Source organism: Rhinopithecus bieti, unplaced genomic scaffold (genome assembly GCF_001698545.2).
Source record: "Rhinopithecus bieti isolate Rb0 unplaced genomic scaffold, ASM169854v2 scaffold_14455, whole genome shotgun sequence".
Taxonomy (NCBI): Eukaryota; Metazoa; Chordata; class Mammalia; order Primates; family Cercopithecidae; genus Rhinopithecus; species Rhinopithecus bieti.
In genome coordinates, this window is record NW_016807905.1 from 683,395 (window position 1) to 704,408 (window position 21,014).

The 21,014-nt window shown below is 42.1% G+C and overlaps 1 protein-coding gene across 5 annotated transcripts in view; it reads left to right on the forward strand.

Moving 5' to 3' along the window:
• EFCAB8 (EF-hand calcium binding domain 8) overlaps nt 1-21,014 on the forward strand; it is a 108,114-nt gene that overhangs the window by 64,685 nt on the left and 22,415 nt on the right. For 4 of the 5 annotated variants that reach the window (XM_017884134.1, XM_017884132.1, XM_017884135.1 and 1 more), the window contains 4 exons: nt 741-878; nt 7,045-7,263; nt 7,843-8,001; nt 19,869-20,037. In XM_017884134.1, coding sequence (XP_017739623.1) covers nt 741-878; nt 7,045-7,263; nt 7,843-8,001; nt 19,869-20,037 — 685 coding nt within the window. The remainder of the gene's footprint in view (nt 1-740; nt 879-7,044; nt 7,264-7,842; nt 8,002-19,868; nt 20,038-21,014) is intronic. The other variant, XM_017884133.1, reaches the window with a different exon arrangement.

Sequence of the window (21,014 nt, forward strand, 5' to 3'; positions counted from 1 at the left end):
ATCCAACATGGTCTGCTGGGATATAATTTTGCTGTAAGATGTGTACACTTGACCATAAGACACTCATACCGTCTTTGAGTTATCAGAGGTTAGACCACTGCTTTCAAATCTTCTAGGGAAATGGGTGTATAGGTATATTTGCCCCTCTATCCGTATTTTTATTTTTATTTTTTATTTTTGAGATGGAGTCTCACCCTGTCGCCCAGGCTGGAGTGCAGTGGTGTGATCTTTGCTCAGCGCAACCTCTGTCTCCCAGGTTCAAGCGATTATCCTGCCTCAGCCTCTCTAGTAGCTGGGATTACAGGTGTGCACAACCATGCCTGGCTAAATTTTTTGTATTTTGATTGGAGACAGGGTTTGCCATGTTGGCCAGGCTGGTCTCAAACTCCTGGCCTGAAATTGTCTGCCCGCCTCGGCCTCCCAAAGTGGTGGGATTACAGGTGTGAACCACCATGCCCGACCTTTATCCTCATTTTTAACCAGGATGGTCTCTTCCAGGACAAAGGAAGGGTCTTCCCCAAAGGCAAACTCAAGTCTGCCCCAATTTTGCTCTAGTAGAACTGCTGGGAACTTAAAGTGGAGGTTTCCCGGGATCCACTGAGTGCTGCTTTTTCCAGGGCAGTGTACCTACTGCGGGGGCTCGGGAGGGCCGCTCTTTTGTCATCTTCCTCTGGTATCTGGTCCCCCATGGGGAAGGGAAACGCCCTCATGGTGACTTGGGTGCCCATCTTTCTTTCCAGAAACCTTCCAGTGCTGCTGGCACATCCATGCAGCCAGGCAAGATCCATAGCAAACAGTCCATTTACAAAGAGGATGAAACAAGAAAAGCAGAATGGCAGAAGAATATGTTGTTTCAATCCAGTGCCTCGGTGGAGAAGGTTGGCCGTGATCAGCCAGGGGGTGGGATATGAGCCGGGGAGTGGGCCATTAAGATGGGGCTTGGGGGCCTGGGCTCGGGGCCTGGCCTGATTCTCCCCAGTGCCCAGAAGGCATCTTGGAGAGGATGGAGCCGCTTGGGATATTGGAGTCAGGGCTGCAGTGTCTGGGGAGAGCTCCTGTATTAATTTGTTTTCATGCAACTGATAAAGACATACCCAAGACTGGGAAGAAAAAGAGGTTTAACTGGACTTACAGTTCCACATGGCTAGGGAGACCTCACAATCATGGCGGGAGGCAAAAGGTGCTTCTTACATGGCAGAAGCAAGAGAAAACGAGAAGACGCAAAAGCAGAAACCCCTGATAAACCCATCAGATCTCGTGAGACTTATTCACTATCATGAGAATGGCACGGGAAAGACCAGCCCCCATGATTCAGTTCCCTCCCTCTTGTTCCCTCCCACAACACGGGGGAATTCTGGGAGACACAGTTCAAGTTGAGATTTGAGTGTGGACACAGCCAAACCATATCAGCAACCCAGGAGGTGGAGTTGGGGTGCCTAGGGAGGTGAGCAGTGTTCCCTCTGGACTGGGGGTTGCAGTGTCCTCTCTGGGCGGGGAGGAAGAGAGGTAGGAGAAGCGACATCTCCAGACTCTAGTTAGAATGCCCTCCTGTTAACTGGGAGAGTGTTTTATACCCAACAAGAGTTGGGTATGGATTCATCTTTGTTCTTCTTCCTGTACCTTCCCCTTTCTGACCCTGGACACCCCTCACTGTGATACTGACTCCCCGTCCTGAAGATACAAATCATAGTTGAGCTAGGGTGTGGGAGGCCTGCCCCATCATCCAGCTCCAGGGACCAGGACTTGAGAACAAGGGGACAGTGCCCTGAGAGCTGGGTTTTGCAGTGTTGGCAGGGAGAGCAGGAGTGGCTACACACTCTCCTCCAGGTTCTGATTATTTCTCTCTCCTCCTTTTTTTTTTTTTTGTTTTGTTTTGTTTTGTTTTCTTGAGACAGGGTCTCACTGTCACCCAGGCTGGAGTGCAGTGGTGTGATCACAGCTCATTACAGCCTCAACCTCCTGGGCTGAAGTGATCCTCCCACCTCAGCCTTGTGAGTAGCTGGGTCTATAGGCATGCACCATTATGGCAAGCTATTTTTTTTTTTTTGTATTTTTTTGTAGAGATGGGGTCTCACTATGCTGCCCATGCTGGTCTTGAACTCCTGGGCTCAAGTGATCCTCCTGGCTCAGCCTCCCAAAGTGTTGGGATTACAGATGTGAACCATTATACCCCGCCTCTTCCTTCTCTTTAAAAAAATACTTTAAATAACTTTTAAAAGTAATAATACTAGTTTATAATAAAAAAAAAGTGTGTGTAAATGAAAAAATAAAAATAAAAGTCTCCTATGTCTCACTCACCCTATCCCATCCCACTCTCAACAGCAGCAGTCGCTGCTAGCAGGTTGGCTTTAGCCTTGTACTTTTTTTTTTGACTAGTAATATAAAATGATAGCTATGTCCTGCCATTTGGTTTTTTCTGTAAGTCTATAGCATGGATATACTTTCATGAGAGGGATTTAGATTCATCTTATTCTTTTGTTACCTTACTCTTTTTTTGAGATGGAGTCTTGCTCTGTCACCCAGGCTGGAGTGCAATATCAGCTCACTGCATCTCCGTGTCCCGAGTTCAAGTGATTCTCCTGCCTCAGCCTCTGCAGTAGCTGGGTCCACAGGCATGTGCCACCATGCCCAGCTACTTTTTGTATTTTTAGTAGAGATGGGGTTTCACCATATTGGCCAGGCTGCTCTCGAACTCCTGACCTCAGGTGATCCACCCGCCTCGGTTTCCCAAAGTGCTGGGATTACAGGCTTGAGCCACTGCACCTGGCCATCTTATTCTTTTTAACAACTGCCCGCTGCTGCATAACTTGGATGTATCAGGAACTATGAAGCTGGTCCTCTATGAATAGGTCTGTGGGTTAGTTCCAGTTTTTAGCTTTTAGGAGCAGCACTGCACTGAACATTCTTGCATATACATTTCTGGGCACTAGTGTGAGTATATTGAGAGGATGGATTCTTGGAAGCAGAATTGCCAGCAGATCCCATCCCTTTAAATCTGCGAAGTCAAGATAGATGGCTCAAAGCTTGATCTTTCGGGCTGGTGACCTAGTGCTATCTGGACACAGCCATTCGCTACATGCCAGGCACTGGGGAAGGAGCAGTGAATGAAAGACATCAAGCCCCTGACCTCTGGAGCTGACAATTAACCAGCAAATAGAATAAAGGGCATGTCACAGAGTGAGTGAGGACAATGGAGGGCAAGAAAGCTGGGAAGAGGGCAGGGAGAACGGACATGGGAGGAGATGGCATTGCTATTTTATGAATAGGCTGGTCAGGGAGGGCTTCACAGAGGAGGTGGCATCTGCAAAGAGCCTGAAGGAAGTGAGGAAACATGGCCTGCAATTATCTGGAAATAGGGTGATGCAGGCAGAGAAGGTAGCAGGTGCAAAGGCCCTCATGGGAGAGCTGGCATGGAATGTTCAAGAATGAGCACTTCTCTCTCTGTGTGTCTGTCTGTCTCTCATACTTTCTTCCTCTAATTAGAAAGTGATACATGTCCTTAATTAAAACTAAAAAAATTCAGGCAGAGAGCAGTGGCTCACGCCTGTAATACCAGCCCTTTGGGAGGCCAAGGTGGGAGGATTGCTTGAGCCCAGGAGTTCTAGACCAGCCTGGGCAACATGATGAGACCTCATCTCTACAAAAAATTTAAAAAATTAGCCAGGTTTGATAGTGTGCACAGTGCTCCCAGCTCCTTGGGAGGCTGAGTTGGGAGAATCACTTGAACCTGGGAGGTCAAGACTGCAGTGAGCCGTGATTGTGCCACTGCACTCCAGCCTGGGCAACACGGCTAGACCTTGTCTCTTAAACAAACAAACAAACCTGACCGGGTGCGATGGCTCATGCCTGTAATTCTAGCCCTTTGGAAGGCAGAGGTGAGCGGATTGCCTGAGCTCAGGAGTTCGAAACCAGCCTGGGCAACACAGTGAAACCCCATCTCTACTAAAATACAAAATATTAGCCAGGGGTGGTGGCATGCTCCTGTAGCCCCAGCTAGTCAGGAGGCAGAGGCAGGAGAATTGATTGAACCCAGGAGGCGGAGGTTGCAGTGAGCTGATATTGTGCCACTGCACTCCAGCCTGGGTGACACAGTGAGACTTGATTCCAAAACACCACCACCACCACCACCTACGAAAAATATTCAAACTTTATACGAGTGTATAAAGTAAAAGAATGGCTGCTCCCTTCTTAGCCTTCAGAAGTTATTGCGTTGAGACATGTGTTGCAGCCTTCTAGAATTTTTCTGTGCATATACAAGTACATACATGTATGAATGTATATATGTAAATATAGATATTTTTCACCAAATAATACCATATTGCATATATTATTCTAGGACTTGCTGTTTTTCACCTGACTCCTCATGGGCATCTCTTCGTGATAGTGTTTACAGAGCCATGGCATTCCTTTTACTAGTCACATCATGTTCTGGGTACACTGCACAGAGTCTGTCTAGCCATCCGCTGCCACTGGTGGATGGCTAGGTGACTGGGTTTTGCCTCTATAGAAATCATTGCAGTGAACATCCTTGTACATAAATTTTGGACCTCTTGTCTATTTCCAGATATAAAGCCCTAGGATTAGAAACATACTCCTGGAAAGCTTTTGCTATGTTGCATTATGTTTCAGTGGTAACTAATATTTATTGAGCTCTCAATATCTGTCAGACAATGAACTTAATGGTTTACATATGTTATTTTTGTTTTTCGAGACAGAGTCTCAGCTCTCTTGCCGAGGCTGGAGTGCAGTGGCACAATCACAGCTCACTGTAGCCTCCACTTCCCAGGCTCAAGCGATTCTCCCATCTCAGCCTTTTGAGTATTAATAGCTGGGACCACAGGTGTGTGCTACTGTGCCTGGCTGGTTAAAAAAAAATTATTTACAGAGATGGAGTCTCCTTATGTTGCCCAGGCTGGTCTTGACCTTCTGGGCTCAAGCAGTCCTCCCGCCTTGGCCTCCCAAAGTGCTGGGATTACAGTCATAAGCCACCATGCCCAGCTACATGTGTTGTTTTTATTTTGTCCATCAAACAGCCCTGGGAAGTATGTGCTATTATTATTTATTTATGAGGGATTTTTGTTTGTTTAATACATCTGAAAAGAATGAATGTGAAAGGAATGTTTAATACATCTGAAAAGAATGTACTATTATTGTTATTTCCATTTTATGGCTGAAGAAACAGGCCCAGTGAGGTGAAGTGACTCGCCCAAGATTCTTATGGCCAGAAAATGGCAGAGGCAGGGCCTGATTCTAGGTCTATTTGTTTTTCAAGTTCAAGTTCTTTTAACTCTTTGTGCTGCCACTGTTGGGAATTCCTTGGGTTTTTTTATGTGGCCTGGTGATCTGCATGTAATAAGGATTTGTATCATGAATCTTGATTGAATTTTTGGCCAGATAATTACATGCAAAGGATTGAATGTCTGTTGGTGAGATTTGAGGCACTGTGGCTGGCAGGGCTGTGTGTGTGTGTGTGTGTGTGTGTGTGTGTGGTTTGTGCCCTCCCTGGATGCTGACCCTCACCCCTGGCTTCAAGGTGTACAGTCTTCCATCCGCACCACTCCTTGAGCAGCAGGGTCCCTTCTCTCTGGGGCACTTGTGGGCAGAGTGAAGCATTTTAGCGTGGTGTCCTGGAGAGGGTCCAGAGTGCTTGGGTCACCTCTGATCTCAGCCTTTCCTTAGTGGAAGAGAGGCTTGGGTGGGCTGGGGTAAGGACACCTGACGGGGAGTGGGCGGGGATCTTACCTGTTGGGTCTTCCTTCCCATTTTTTCTGTCTGGCCATCCCGGAAGACTGTGAGGCATGGCAGAAAGAGCACTAGGAAGGAGTCCAGGATGCAAGTGTCTTAGTCTGACTTTGATATCAGGGTAATAGAATGAGTTAGGAAGTGTTATCTCCTCTTTAGTATTCTGGAAAAGTTTGAGAAGGATTGGTATTCATTCTTCCTTAGATGTTTGGTAGAATTCACCAGTGAAGCCATCAAGCTTTGGGCACAAGTGACTTCTGGTTTTTCACCCTGGCGCTGGGGCCAGTGGGAAGCAGTTTGAGCAGCTAGTTTCAGATTTCTATGACAATAAGGATAATTGAGATTTCTTTCTTTTCTTTTCTTTTTTTTTTCTCCCTCCCCTCCCCTCCCCTTCCCTTCTTCTTTTTTTTTTTTTTTAAATAGAGACAGGGTCTCACTATGTTGCCCAGGCTATCTCGATCTCCTGGGCTCAAGTGATTCAACCGCCTCGGCCTCCTGAAGTGCTAGGATTACAGGCATGACCCACCATGAGATTTCTGATAATCGAGATTTTTGTTGTTGGTGGTGACATGCTTTGGGGACACATAAGCTATTACACTGTAAAGTTCTGAGTTAGCAGGAGTGAGGAAGCTTCCAATTTCCCCTTTCTGGCCTGATTCGCTCTACCACCCTGGCTGTGCTCTCAGCCTCCTGCTGGGTGCCAGGCAAGAAACTTCCTTCTCATGGTTGCCATGCAGAGTAACTTCCCACTGTGGCCCCCACATGAGCCACAGGAGTGACATGTAAGGGAAAAGTGAGCAGAGTGGGGAATTAGCAAACGGCATATGATCAAAACAAGTCTTGAACAAGAATTTGTTTAAAATGCTTTCTTGATGATAGGCTGGAAAATATGGGTATTTCACTATAGATGTACATGAAGGGGAATGAGTTCCTTCCCCAAATCACTTTGAATTGAGTTACAGGTTGTGAAAATCTTGTCTGAGCCTATGTCGAATCAAACTTGTAAGCCTTCATTTGATAAACATTTATTGATCATGTATTATGTGTCAGGCACCATTGTGGTTACTAAGGACAGAGTAGTAAACAAAAAAGACACAAAATCCCTGCCCTCTAGTAGTTCATAGTCCAGTATGATGTTCCTTGTCACCAGCCGGGTAGGAAGGGTGGGACCGCCATCACCACTTTCACTGGGCATCTAGGAAATTGGGGGACCAGGTGGGTGTGGTGACTTGCTGGGGTTCCTCAGCACCATGTGACACTTGCTCACAGCCCTGCTGAGCTAGGCCCTCCTGTCTTCCTCAGATAATCTTCCTGCAGACCAGGCCTCGCCTGCCACACACTGCTGCCCTGCTGAGCAGCTGCATGGACGGCTACATCTACGCCTGGTCCCTCCACGGGAGTGGAGGCCTGCTGGGGAAGTTCCCTGTGGACCTAGATAATGAAAATGTTGTTGTGGGTGCCATGGCCACTGATAAAAATGACTGGATCCTCATCACAGGGGATTGTAAAGGATACATCAAGGTGAGGAAGAACTGGCAGGAAGATTGAGGAGCTGGTGCCAGCCAAGTGTCCAACCACCTCTTCGCTGCACATGGCCCTTGCCTAGTTTCTACTCCCTCTGGGTACTGGTTCCATTTGTAAAACAATGCAGGGAGGAGGGTGGATTACCTTAGGAGTCTTCTCCTGCTCTGCTTAGCTCAGTGACAGGAGCGGGACTTGGTTCAAAAAGCCCCTCCAAGAAGCCTTCCCCGGAGAATTCCATGCTCCGTCACTGTCTTCTCCAACTCCCTCATCCCCCAGTCGTGTGGCTAATCTAGGATCAGCTGTCTCAGGAGCTGATTTTGTGCCTTGTGGCAAGACATGAGGCAGGGGTGTGCTATCCTTGAGCTGGTCACACCCTTCCTGCCTGCTAATCCATGAGTCTGGCCTAGAAGATCCCTAAGGCCCTTTCTGGCCCTAGTGGTGAGGTATCTCAGAGATGTAAGTAAGAACTACCCCCACCCCCACCAAATGAAGAGGAATGTTCTGGGAGGAGCCCACATAGTGAGTTGGGGTCTGGGTCAAGGGGCGTGAGGCCACTAACCCACACATTGTGTCTAGATCTGGGACATCAAGGATTATTGCATGTTGATTGATAAACAGCCATTCCAATCCAGTGTGGCCAAGGTTGTCTCTGAAGCACACAACAAGTTCCGGTTATTAATTCCTCAGCAGCTTGGGACCAGCTTCCCGTACTACATTCCCTTGGAAGATAAAGAGGTAGGAGGATTATTACCAGAGGGTTGCTCAGGAAAGTGCCTTTGAGCCCCACAAATGAGCTAGGACCATAGACTAACTCAAACCCAAGAAAAATACACTTACTAAAAGATAAGAGCAAAAATATTGATAGAATTAGTATTCGTGGCCAGGAACAGTGGCCCACACCTGTAATCCCAGCACTTTGGGAGGCCAAGGCAGGTGGATCACCAGGTCAGGAGTTTGAGACCAGCCTGACCAACATGGTGAAAATATAAAAATTAGCCAGGTGTGGTGGTGCGTGCCTTAATCCCAGCTACTCAGGAGGCTGAGGCAGGAGAATCGCTTGAGCCTGGAAGGCAGAGGTTGTAGTGAGCTGAGATTGCACCATTGCACTCTGGCCTGGGCGACACAGCAAGACTTCATCTAAAAAAAAAAAAAAGGATTAGTATTTGTAATAGTGCCACGTTAGAAACAACCCAAATGCCCATCACCGTAGACTGGAAAATAAATTACAAATAAATTACAGTGTAATATCTGGCACCAGAAATGAATTTACTCACTACAAAATTGAGAACTCTTCAAACAGTTTAGGCAAAAGAAGTCAGACACAGAGGAATACGTATTAGAAATGATTGCTTTTGTTGGGGAAGTGGAGAGGCTGGAAGTAATCATGAAGGGGACTTCTGGGGAGGTTGGCAATGTTCTGTTTCATTAACAGGCCTGATCATGCAGTTGTGTTCAGTTTCTAAAAATTTATTCAGTGGTGGGCCGGGCGTGGTGGCTCGCTCCTGTAATCCCAGCACTTTGGGAGGCCAAGGCTGGTGGATCATCTGAGGTCAGGAGTTCGAGACCAGCCTGGCCAACATGGTGAAGCCCTGTCTCTACTAAAAATACAAAAATCAGCTGGGTGTAGTGGTGCATGCCTGTAATCCCAGCTACTTGGGAGGCTGAGGCACAAGTATTGCTTGAACCTGTGAGGCGGAGGTTACAGTGAGCCAAGATTGTTCTATTGCCTTCCAGCCTGGGCAACAGAGTGACAATCTGTTTCAAAAAAAAAAAAAAAAAAAAAAATTCAGTGCTATACTTATGTACAATTTTCTATGTGTATATTAAAATCAATGAAAGTTTTAAAAGTCAGGTAACATAAAAGACTTACAGCGAAGAGTCTAAGTCCCATTCCTGTTCCCCCAAACAGTTCATGCTCCCTGAAGTAACCACATGTGTTGATTTTTGTTATTCCTCCAGTGTTTACTTATGCAAACACAATGTGTAAAGTTATTTTCCATTTCACTTATACTGGTACTCATCTTGCTTTTCTTGCTGTATGATATATCTTGGAGACCTTTGCATAGCAGCACACTATCCCATTTTAAGGTACATTTGTCTTTAAAAAAATCTTACACAAAAGTGAATAGTGAATGTTATTTCACATATGTGAAGGCATTTCTGTAAGAGATGTTCTTGCAAGTGGGATTGCTAAGTAAAAGGGTTACATGCATTTGCAATTTTAATAGCCCTCTTAAAGGCAGGTAAGACTGTTCTTACCTGAATCTCTGCATGAGTATGTTATGGCCAGTTCATTTTAGTATGAAGAGAATGTCATTATATTCAAATCTCTTGGGAACTGATTACCCACAGCATCAGTATGTGAAGAATTTATAATGTTGAGACAATCATTATAATAATAATATTTATTTACTGCTTGCAATGTTCCAGGGATGGTGATAGGTACGTTATGTATGCATTCATTAATCTCCATAATGACTCATGAGGGAGATGATATTTTTCAGATGAGGAAGTAATGAAACTGAAGAGCTGAGAGACTCATCTAAGCTCCAGTAGCAACCAGTGTAGACCTGAGACTAAACCTAAGTCTGTCTGACTGCAGAATCTGTGTTCCTGATCATCTGCTCTTAGTTTTATAATGATATATTTTAAACAATTGGGATTATATTGCGTGTAACTGGAATTTCCTATGCCATCAAATATTCTTTTTTCTTTGAAAATTTTATTAATATTGTTTCAAATAGATAAATCATAATTGTGTACATTTCTGAGGTGCAGTGTGCTGTTTTGATCTGTGTACACATGTGGAATGATTAAATCAAGCCAGTTAACATATCTGCCACCTCACTTATAATTTTTATGGTGAGAGATTTAAAATTTACCCTTTTAGTTATGTTGAAGTATGCAATATATTATTGGCTATAGTCACTGTGCTGTGCAGTAGATCTCAAAACTTACTCCTCCTGTCTGACTGAAACTTGGAACCCCTTTGACCAATAACTTCCCATTCTCTCTCCCTCATTCCCCACCCCACCCTCTAAGCCTCTGGTAACCATCATTCTCCTTTCTACTTCTTTTTAAAAACCTCTTTTTGGCCGGACACAGTGGCTCATGCCTGTAATCCCAGTACTTTGGGAGGCTGAGGCAGGAGGATCACCTGAGGTCAGGACTTCAAGACCACCCTGGCCCACATGGTGAAACCCTGTCTCTACTGAAAATACAAAATTAGCCGGGCATGGTGGTGCATGCCTGTAATCCCAGCTACTCCAGAGGCTGAGGCACGAAATCTCTTGAACCTGAGAGGCGGAGGTTGCAGTGAGCTGAGATTGCGCCACTGCACTCCAGCCTGGGCAACAAAGTGAGTCTGTCTCAAAAAATCAATCAAACCAAATCAAATAAAAAAAAAAATATATATATTTTTGGTAGATATGAGGTCTCACTATGTTGCCCAGACTGGTCTTGAACTCCTGGGCTCAAGGAATCCTCCTGTCTTGGCCTACCAAAGTGCTGGGATTATAGGTGTGAGCCACCATGCCCGGCCCTTTCTACTTCCATGAGTTTGACTTTTTATGATTCCATATATAAATACGATCATGCAGTAATTTTTCTTTCATGCCTGGCTTATTTCACTTAGTATAATATCTTCCAGATTTATCTATGTTGTCCCAAAAGACAGGATTTTTTTCTCTTTTAAGGTTGAATAGTATTCCGTTAAGTATATACACCACATTTTCATTATCCATTCATCCATTGATGGCCCCTTGGGTTGATTCCATATCTTGGCTATTGTGAAAAGTGCTGCAATGAACATGGGAGTGCAGGTATTTTTTTGACATACTGATATGACATATTGATCTCTTTTGGATATATACCCAGAAATGGAATTGCTAGATGATATAGTAGTTTAGTTCTAATTTTAGTTTTTTAAGGAAACCCCATACTATTTCTCATAGTGGTTGATTTGGCTTTGTTGTGTCCCCACACAAATCTCATCTTGAATTGCAGCTCTCATAATCCCCATGTGTTGTAGGAGGGACCTGGTGGGAGGTAATTGAATTGTGGGCCACCCTATGCCATTCTCATGGTAGTGAATAAGTCTCATGAGATATGATGGTTTTATAAAGGGCAGTTCCCCTGCTCATGCTCTCTTGCCTACTGCCATGTAAGAGGTGACTTTGCTCCTCTTTCACCTTCTGCCATGATTGTGAGGCCTCTCCAGCCATGTGGAACTGTGAGTCCATTAAACCTCTTTACTTTGTAAATTACCTAGTCTCAGGTATGTCTTTATTAGCAGCATGAGAACAGACCAATACAGTGGTTGTACTAATTTACATTCCCTCCAACATTGTACAAGGGTTTTCTTCTTTCTGCATCCTCACCAACACTTATTTCTTGTCTTTTTGATAACATCTAATCTAACAGATGTAAGATGATATCTCATTGTGGTTTAATTTGTTTTTCCTAATGATTAGTGGTGCTTAGCATTTTTTTTCTTGAACCTGTTGGCCATTTGAATGTCTTCTTTTGAGAAATGTCTCTTTGGATGCTTTGCCCCTTTCCTTTCCTTTCTTTTCCTTTCCTTTCTCCTTTACAGGCACAAGCTACCACACCTGGCTAATTTTGTATTTTTCAGTAGAGATGAGGTGTCACCTTGTTGGTCAGGCTGGTCCCGAACTCCTGACCTCAAGTGATCCACCTGCCTCGGCCTCCCAAACTGCTGGGATTACAGGCGTGAGCCACTGCGCCTGGCCACTTTGCCTATTTTATGTTATTTTATTTTGAGATGGAGTTTTGCTCTTATTGCCCAGACTGGAGGGCAATGGCGCAATCTTGGCTCATCACAACCTCCGCCTCCCAGGTTCAAGCGATTCTCCTATCTCAACCTTCCCAAGTAGCTGGAATTACAGGCATGTGCCACCACTCCCAGCTAATTTTGTATTTTTAATAGAGATGGGATTTCTCCATGTTGGTCAGGCTGGTCTTGAACTCCTGACCTCAGGTGATCTGCCCACCTTGGCCTCCCAAAGTGCTGGGATTACAAGAGTGAGTGTGCCTGGCCCACTTTGCCCATTTCCTAATTGGGTTATTCATTTTCTGGCTATTGAGTTGTTTGAGTTTCTTATTTATTGTAGATGTTACTCCCTTATCAGATGTATGATTTACATACATTTTCTGTCACTCTATGGGTTAGCTCTTCACTTTGTTCATTGTTTCCTTTCTGTCCAAAAGCTTTGTATTTTGTCTAAAATCCCATTTGTCTATTTTTGCATTTATTTATTTATTTATTTATTTATTTATTTTTTATTTTTGTGAGATGGAGTCTTGCTCTGTCACCCAGGCTGGAGTGCAGTGGTGCAATCTCAGCTCACTGCAATCTCTGTCTCCCAAGTTCAAGCAAGTTTCCTACCTCAACTTCCTGAGCAGCTGGAATTATAGGCGTGTGCCACCATGCCTAGTTATTTTTTGTATTTTGTTGCTAGAGACAGGATCTCACCAGGTTGACCAGGCTGGTGTTGAACTCGACCTCAGGCAATCCACCTGCCTCGGCCTCCCCAAGTGCTGGGATTACAGGTGTGAGCCACCGCACCTATTTTTGCTTTTATTACCTGTGCTTTTGGGGTCATAGCTAAATAACCATTGCTTAGATCAATGTCATGGAACTTTTCCTCTAGGTATTCTTGTAGTTGTTTTACAGTCTCAGATCTTATATTTAGACTTGAATCCATTTTAAGTTGATTTTTTATACTGTGTGAGATAAGGATCCAATTTTCCTAGTACAGTTTATTGAAAAGACCGTCTTTTCCTCATTATGTATTATTAACACCTTTGTCAAAAATCAATTGACTATTAATGCATGGGTTTATTTCTGGGTTTTCTATCCTGTTACATTAGTTGATGTGTCTGTTTTTATGTCAGGACCATATTGTTTTGATTATATTAGCTTTATAATATATTTTGAAATCAGGGACTGGGATGTCTTTAGCTTTGTTCTTTTTGCTCAAGATTGTTTTGGCTAGCCAGGGCCTTTTATGGTTGCATGTGAATTTAAGGATTGTTTTATTTCTATAAGAAATGACATTGGAATTTTGATAGGGACAGCATTGAATCTGCAGATTGCTTTGGGTAGTATGAATATTTTAATAATATTCTTCTAATTTATCAACACAAGATAGCTTTCCATTTATTTGTGTTTTCTTAGTTTCTTTAAACAATGTTTTAGTTTCCTGTGTACAGATTTTTTAACTCCTTGGTTAAATTTACCCTTAAGTATTTTATTTTATTTTATTTTAGTTACTACCACATGCCTGGCTAATTTTGTATTTTTAGTAGAGACAGGGTTTCTCCATGTTAGTCAGGCTGGTCTCGAACTCCAGACCTCAGGTGATCCGCCTACCTCGGACTCCCAAACTGCTGGTATTGTAGGCATGAGCCACTGCACCCAGCTGAAAACCACACTTTCTATTGATTAAATAATATTTCATCTCATGGAATTACAAATTTTCATTTTATGAGGTTATAATCACTTACTTATTATCTATTTTTGTACGTTAATGTGGTTTCTCACTTTTCATTATCAAAAAAGAAAATGGAGAAAACCATAGAAAGACACAAACTACTAAAGTTGACTTAAGAAGAAATAGAAAATCTGAAGATATAAAAAATCGGAATGTAATAAGTAAGGAGATTGGAGAATTAGATTAGATAAAAATTTCCCACAAAGAGAGTGCCAACATTCAGATGGTTCACTGGTAAATACATACCAAATATTTAAAGAATTTTTTTTTTTTTTTTTTTTTTTTTTTTTTGAGACAGAGTCTCACTCTGTTGGGCCCCAGGTTGGAGTACAATAGGTGTATCCTCAGCTCACTGCAACCTCTGCCTCCCAGGTTCAAGTGATTCTCCTGCCTCGGCCTCCTGAGTAGCTGGGATTACAGGCATGCACCACCATGCCTGGCTAATTTTTGTATTTTTAGTAGAGACAGTGTTTCACTATGTTGGGTAGGCTGGTCTCGAACTCCCAACCTCGTGATCTGTCCACCTCGGCCTCCCAAAGTGCTGGGATTACAGGCGTGAACCACTGTGCCTGGCTAAAGAATTAATGTCAATTGCTCACAAACTCTTCCAAAAGAGTTCTCTATGAGGCCAGTATTACCTTGACACCAAAACCAGATAAAGATATCATAGGAAGATAAAACTACAGACCTAATATTTTTATGAATATAGATACAAAAATCTTCAAAATACTAGCAAATTGAAGCCAGCAACATATGAAAATGATTATACACCATGACCAAGTAAGATTATCCCAGGAATGCAAAGTTGGCTTAATATCTGAAATAAATTAATATAATACACCATATTAACTGAATAATAAACAAAAGCCATATGATTATGCCAATAGATGCAGAAAGAGCATTTAACAAAACTGAACACCGTTTTCTGATTAAAACACCCAATAAACTAGAAATAGAAACTCCTTCAACCTGATAAAAGCCATCTACAAAAACTCACAGGTAGCATAAAACTTCATGTTGAAATATTAAATACTTTCCTGTAAAATCAGAAATAAAACAAGAATGCTTACTCTTGCCATCCCAATTTAACATTTTACTGGGAAGTCAATTAGGCAAGAAAATGAAATAAAGGATATCTATATTGGGGAGGAAGAAATTAACTATATCTGCAGATGACATGATATTTTATCTAGAAATCCTAAAGAATTTATTAAAAACTATTAAAACTAATAAATTCAGTAGGGTTGCTTGATATAAGATAAATATGCAAAATCAATATATTTATATACACTAGCAATAAACAATCTGAAAATGAATAAAAATTTCACTTATAATTGCATCAAAAAAATTTAGGAATAAATTTGGAAAAGTAGTGCAAAACTTGATCCCTAAAAATTATATAACATTATTGAAAGACATGAAAGAATGCCCAAATAAATGGAAATATATTTCATGTTCATTGATTGGAAGACTGGATGTTGTTAACATAGCATATTCCCCAAATTGATTTAATGCAATTTATATCAAAATCCCAGCTACTTTCTCATCTTTTCTTTTCTTTTCCTTTTCCTTTTTCTCTTTCCCTTCCCTCCCCTCCCCTCCCCTCCCCTTCCCTTCCCTTCTCTTTCTTTCTTCTTTCTTTCTCTCTCTCCCTTCTTTCTTTTCTTTCTCTCTCCCTTCCTTCTTTTCTTTTCTCTTTTCTTTCTCTGTCTCTCTCTTCCCTCCCGCCCTCCCGCCTTCCTTTCTCTCTCTCTCTCTCTCTCTCCCTTTCTTTTTGACAGTCTCGCTCTGTTGCTCAAGCTGGACTGCAGTGGCGCAATCTCAGCTCACTGCAACCTCCGCGTCCCAGGTTCAAACGATTCTTCTGCCTCAGCCTCCGGAGTAGCTGGGACTACAGGCGTGTGCCACCGTGCCTGACTAATTTTTTTGTATTTTTAGTAGAGACAGGTTTCACTGTATTGGTCAGGCTGCTCTGGAACTCCTGACCTCGGGGTCCACCCACCTTGGCCTCTCAAAGTGCTTGAATTGCAGGCATGAGCCACCTCGCCCGGCCGGCTGGCTTTCTTTTCTTCCTTCCTTCCTTCCCTCTCTCCCTCCCTCCCTCCTTCCCCCCCTCCTTTCCTCCCTCCCTTCCTTCTCTCTCTCTCTCTTTTTCTTTCTCTCCTTCCTTCTTTCCTTCTCTCTCTCTCTTTCTTTTCTTTGACAGAGTCTTGCTGTGGCACCCAGGCTGGAGTGCAGTGGCACCATCTTGGTTCACTGCAACCTCCACCTCCCAGATTCCAGTGATTCTCCTGCCTCAACCTCTTGAGTAGCTGGGATTACAGGTGCCTGCCACCATGCCTGGCTAATTTTTGTATTTTCAGTAGAGACAGGGTTTTGCCATGTTGGCCAGGCTGGTCTTGAACTCCTCACCTCAGGTGATCCACTTGCCTCAGCCTCCCAAAGTGCTAGGATTACAGGTATGAGCCACTCTGCCTGCCTGCCTGCCTGCCTGCCTGCCTGCCTGCCTGCCTGCCTGCCTGCCTTCCTTCCTTCCTTCCTTCCTTCCTTCCTTCCTTCCTTCCTTCCTTCCTTCCTTCCTTTTTGGAGATACAAGGGATCTAGTTAGTAAGAAAAAAATCTTGAGAAAGAACAGAGTTGAAGGACTCACAATTCCCAAGTTCAAAGCTGAATATGAAGTTACGTAATCAAGACAATGTGATACTGGCATAAAGAAAGACGTATAAATAAATGGAATAGAATTTAGAGTTAAAAAATAAATTCTCACGTTTATGATCAATTGATTTTTGACAAGAATGCTGAGACAATCAAATGGGGAGAAATAATAATATTTTTAAAAAATGTCCTGCTGGGACAATAGGGATAACTTTATCCGTATTAGAAGAATGAAGTTAGACTCCTACCTCATAACACACAAAAAAATTACTCCAAATGGATCATAGACCTAAATGTAAGAGCTAAAATTGTAAGACTTTTAGAAGAAAATACAAAATAAGTGCAAAATATTTGTGACCTTAGACAGTGTATCTTAGATATGACAGCAAAAACAAGCTACAAAAGAAAAAAACAGATAAATTGGACTTTGTCAAAATTAAAAACTTTTGGACTGCAAAGGATACCATCAAGAAAGTGAAAAGATAACCTTACAGAAAATACTTGCAAATCGTATATCTGATAAGGGACTAGTGTCCAGAATATATAAAGAACTGTTGCAACTTGATAAAAAAGATAAATAACCGAATTAAAATATGGGTAAAGGATCTAAATAAACATTTCTTCAAAGAAGATGTACAAATGGCTAATAAGTATATTAAATGGTGCTAAACATCATTAGCTATCAGGGAAATGCATATCAAAACTATAATGGGATCCCAGTTTACACTTGTAAGGATAACTATAGATAATGGCAATGGTTGGCTGGGATGTGGACAAACTGGGACTCTTACACATTGCTGGATAGAATGTAAAAAGCTGGCCAGGCATGGTGGCTCACGCCTGTGATCCCAGCACTTTGGGAGGCTGAGGCGGGCAGATCACGAGGTCAGGAGTTTGAGACCAGCCTAGCCAACATGGTGGAACCCCATCTCTACTAACAATACAAAAATTAGTAGGGCATGGTGACAGGTGCCTGTAATCCCAGCTACTCGGGAGGCTGAGGCAGGAGAATCACTTGAACCTGGGAGGTGGAGGTTGCAGTAAGCAGAGATCATGCCATTGCACTCCAGTCTGGGCAACAAGAGCAAAACTCCAAATTCCATTTAAAAAAAAAAAAAAGTAGAACGCTGCAGTCACTTTGGAGAACAGTCTGGCAGTTCCTCAAAAATTAAGTGTAGAGTTACCATATGATCAAACAGTTCCACTCCCAAGTGTATACCCAAGAGAAATGAAAACATGTTCACATAAAATCTTGTACATGAATGTTTATAGTAGCATTATTTATAATAATACAGAAGTGGAAACAACCCAAATGTCAACTTCCAAATGGATAAAGTGTGGTATGGTGATACAATGGAATGTTATTTAATAATAAAGAATAAAGTACTGATGCACGCAACAACATGGATGAACCTTGAAAATACTATGGTAAGTGAAAGAGCCAACCACAAAATACCACATAATTGTGTGATTCCGCTTAAATGACATGTCCAGAATGTCCACATTATACTTTCTATAGAGTTAGAAAGTAGGTTAGTGGTTTCCTGAGGCTGGGGGAGGGAGTTGGGGGAATTGGGTAGTGACTGCTGGGTAAAGAGTTTCTTTCTGGGGTGATGAAATGGTCTAAAATAGAATGTGGTGGTGGTTGCACAACTCTGAATATACCAAAAACCATTGAATGAGCATTTTAAATTGGTAAATTATATGTGAATTATGTTCAATATAGTTGTGTTTAGATATCTGTAAAAATGATGGTGCAAATATTCTTTTTCACAAACCTTTTTTGTTGTTGTTTATAGTTGTTTATTTGCACCTCTAGTAATTTGTCCCAAGGAAAGAGTATGTAAAAGAACATAAGCCATTTTAAGGCCTTTCATGTATGCTACAAAATTGCACTCCAGAAGGTTTATACAGTTTTGCATTTCATTAGCCTGTTTTGTTTTATCTTTGACAACCTAAAGAATTTATTAGTAGTATTCATCTGAGGATCCTCTAGGTCTATCAGAGTGTCTTTCTTATAGAAGACAGTCAATAAATAAATGTCCTAAGTGAGCAAAACATTTTGGTTGATTTTAGGTGCAAATGGTTTCTTTTGATTTTAATTAAGATGGCTTTGTTTATTAGAGATATTGACATCTTTTCTTATTCTATTGGCTTTGTATAACTTTGTGAATTGTCTCTTCATGTCCTTTGCCTACTTTTTATTGTGGTAACTATCTTTTATAAATGTTGTATAATTAGTTAAAAATATATTAGGCTGGGCATTGTGGATCATGCCTGTAATCCCAGCTCTCTGGGAGGCCAAGGTGGACGGATCGCTTGAGCCTAAGAGTTCGAGACCAGCCTGGGCAACATAGTGAGACCCCCATCTCTAAAAAAAAAAACAAAACAATAAAAATATATTAAAAGATTAACTCATTGTCTATCATATGGATTATAAATATCCCCCCAAATTTGTCATTTGCTTGTTAATTTTATTTATGATGATTTAAAAATTACAATATATTTTTTGTTGTTCAAGTCCGTTTTGTTCCCATTGTGATATTTTCATTTGCCTATCACTTTCTTGGAGAAAAGATAAACATTGATTCATTCTTTTGTAGGTGTTTTATGATTTCATCGAAAATAAAATCTTCAATGCATCTGGTATTTATTTTGTTGTAGGATGAAAGATAACAACATACGTTTCTCTTATAGTTCATCAGGTATCCCACTACTGTTTATTGAGTCATGTTTTCTGTTACCACTCTTACCATATACCAAAGTTTTACGTACATTCGGGTTGGTTTCTGAGCTTTCTGTTGTCTTCCATTGCTTTGTTTAAAATTTAAAGTTTATTTTTCTGACTTTCCATACTTGAATATGGTCAAATAAGTCCCCCTTTATTAATCTTGTTTTGTTTAAAAATGGTCATTTTCACTAATTTTCCAGTTCAGTAGTTTATTCTCTCAGTGTAATGTGATTTATCAGGCCATTGCTCACCCTATTCATCTCCCAATGCCCAACTAAAAAACTTTAGAAGACTGAGGCTCTTGCCCTGGCCCCATCACTTTCTAGCTCTGTGGGCTTAGTCTAGTTATTGAACATGTCTGACTCTCAGTTTTCTCCTCTGTAAGTCAGTGAGAATTATATATTTCCTGTAAGGTTGTGAGGTTCAAATGGAATAATGTGTATACAGGCACTTGGTACACAATGTGGTCATATGCAAGTGCTTTTTATGGTTTTACCTAAGGGGCCACTGAGGGCCAGAGAAGTGTCGGGACCTATGTAAGGTCACAAGCAAGTTCATGTGGAACACATCTAGAACTAGAACCCTAGCCACTGTCCCAGGGCCCTTCCAGCTGGGCTCTGCTGCCTGCAGTCCTAGGTGCCTTCTGATTAGCCTGTGTAGTGGTCTTGATGTAAGTGTTTCTCCTGTACTGTCCCCTGTAGGTTGTGGCTGGCCATACCATTTCCCTGGTTCCCCCCACGCTCCTGATTACCTGGAAGGGCCATTTGGATAGTGTGGCAGACATCCTGTATGTGGACAACTTCCAGTTGGTTATCAGCGCTGGCCAGGACCGGGACGTCAAGGCTTGGAAACTCTCCGGTGATGCCATTGGTATGGGTCCTGCTGAAGCTCAGCCACGCCCATGGCCCTTCTTGTCTCTGTCCCTGTCTGAACATAAGCTGGTATGAATTTGTACTCTGTGGGGAGGGACTCTCAGGCCACAGCAAATGCCTTTGCTTAAATAATATTGCAGTCTGCCCAATTGTCTGTTCAGCAAATGGTCCTTCCATCCATTCACCCATTCACCCAATATTATTCACCTATGTATATTTTTGCAAATCATATATCTGATAAGGCATATTCCTTTCTCTTTTAAAAAATAAACTTAATTGTTGCATTGTATATATATTTAAAAAACCCATACAAACTCGAAGGGTTCAGCTTGGTGAATTTTGAGAAAGTAAACACATCCCCATATAGCCACCGTTCATGTCAAGAAACAATTAGGGCCAGGTGTGATAGCTCACGCCTGTAATCCAAACACTTTTTTGTCCCCTTTTCCTCCTGTGCTGTCTTCCTTTTATGTTTTTTTTTTTTTTTTTTGTATGACCTGTCTCTACTAAAATACAAAATTAGCCGGGCATGGTGGTGCACTCCTGTAATCCCAGCTACTTGAGAGGCTGAGGCAGGAGAATCGTTTAAACCTGGTAGGCAGACGTTGCAGTGAGCCGAGATCATGCCACTGCACTCCAGCCTGGGCAACAGAGTGAGACTCTGTCTAAAAAAAGAAAAAAAAAAAAGGAATTAAAAGTGACTTATGTACCACCATTACAGTATTACAGCATTCTGTATTTTTCTGTGTACATTTATCAGAAAGTTTTGTATTTTCATATGCTTTCGTATTCTTGCCTAGCATCCTTTTGTTTCAACTTGAAGGGATCCCTTTAACATTTATTTAAAGGCAGGTCTAATGGTGATGAACTCCTCTTGTTTTATTTATCTGGGAAAAGTTTTATTTTTCCTTCATTTTTAAAGGACAACTTTCCTGGATATAGTATTTTTGGATGAGAGTTTTTGTTGTTTTTATT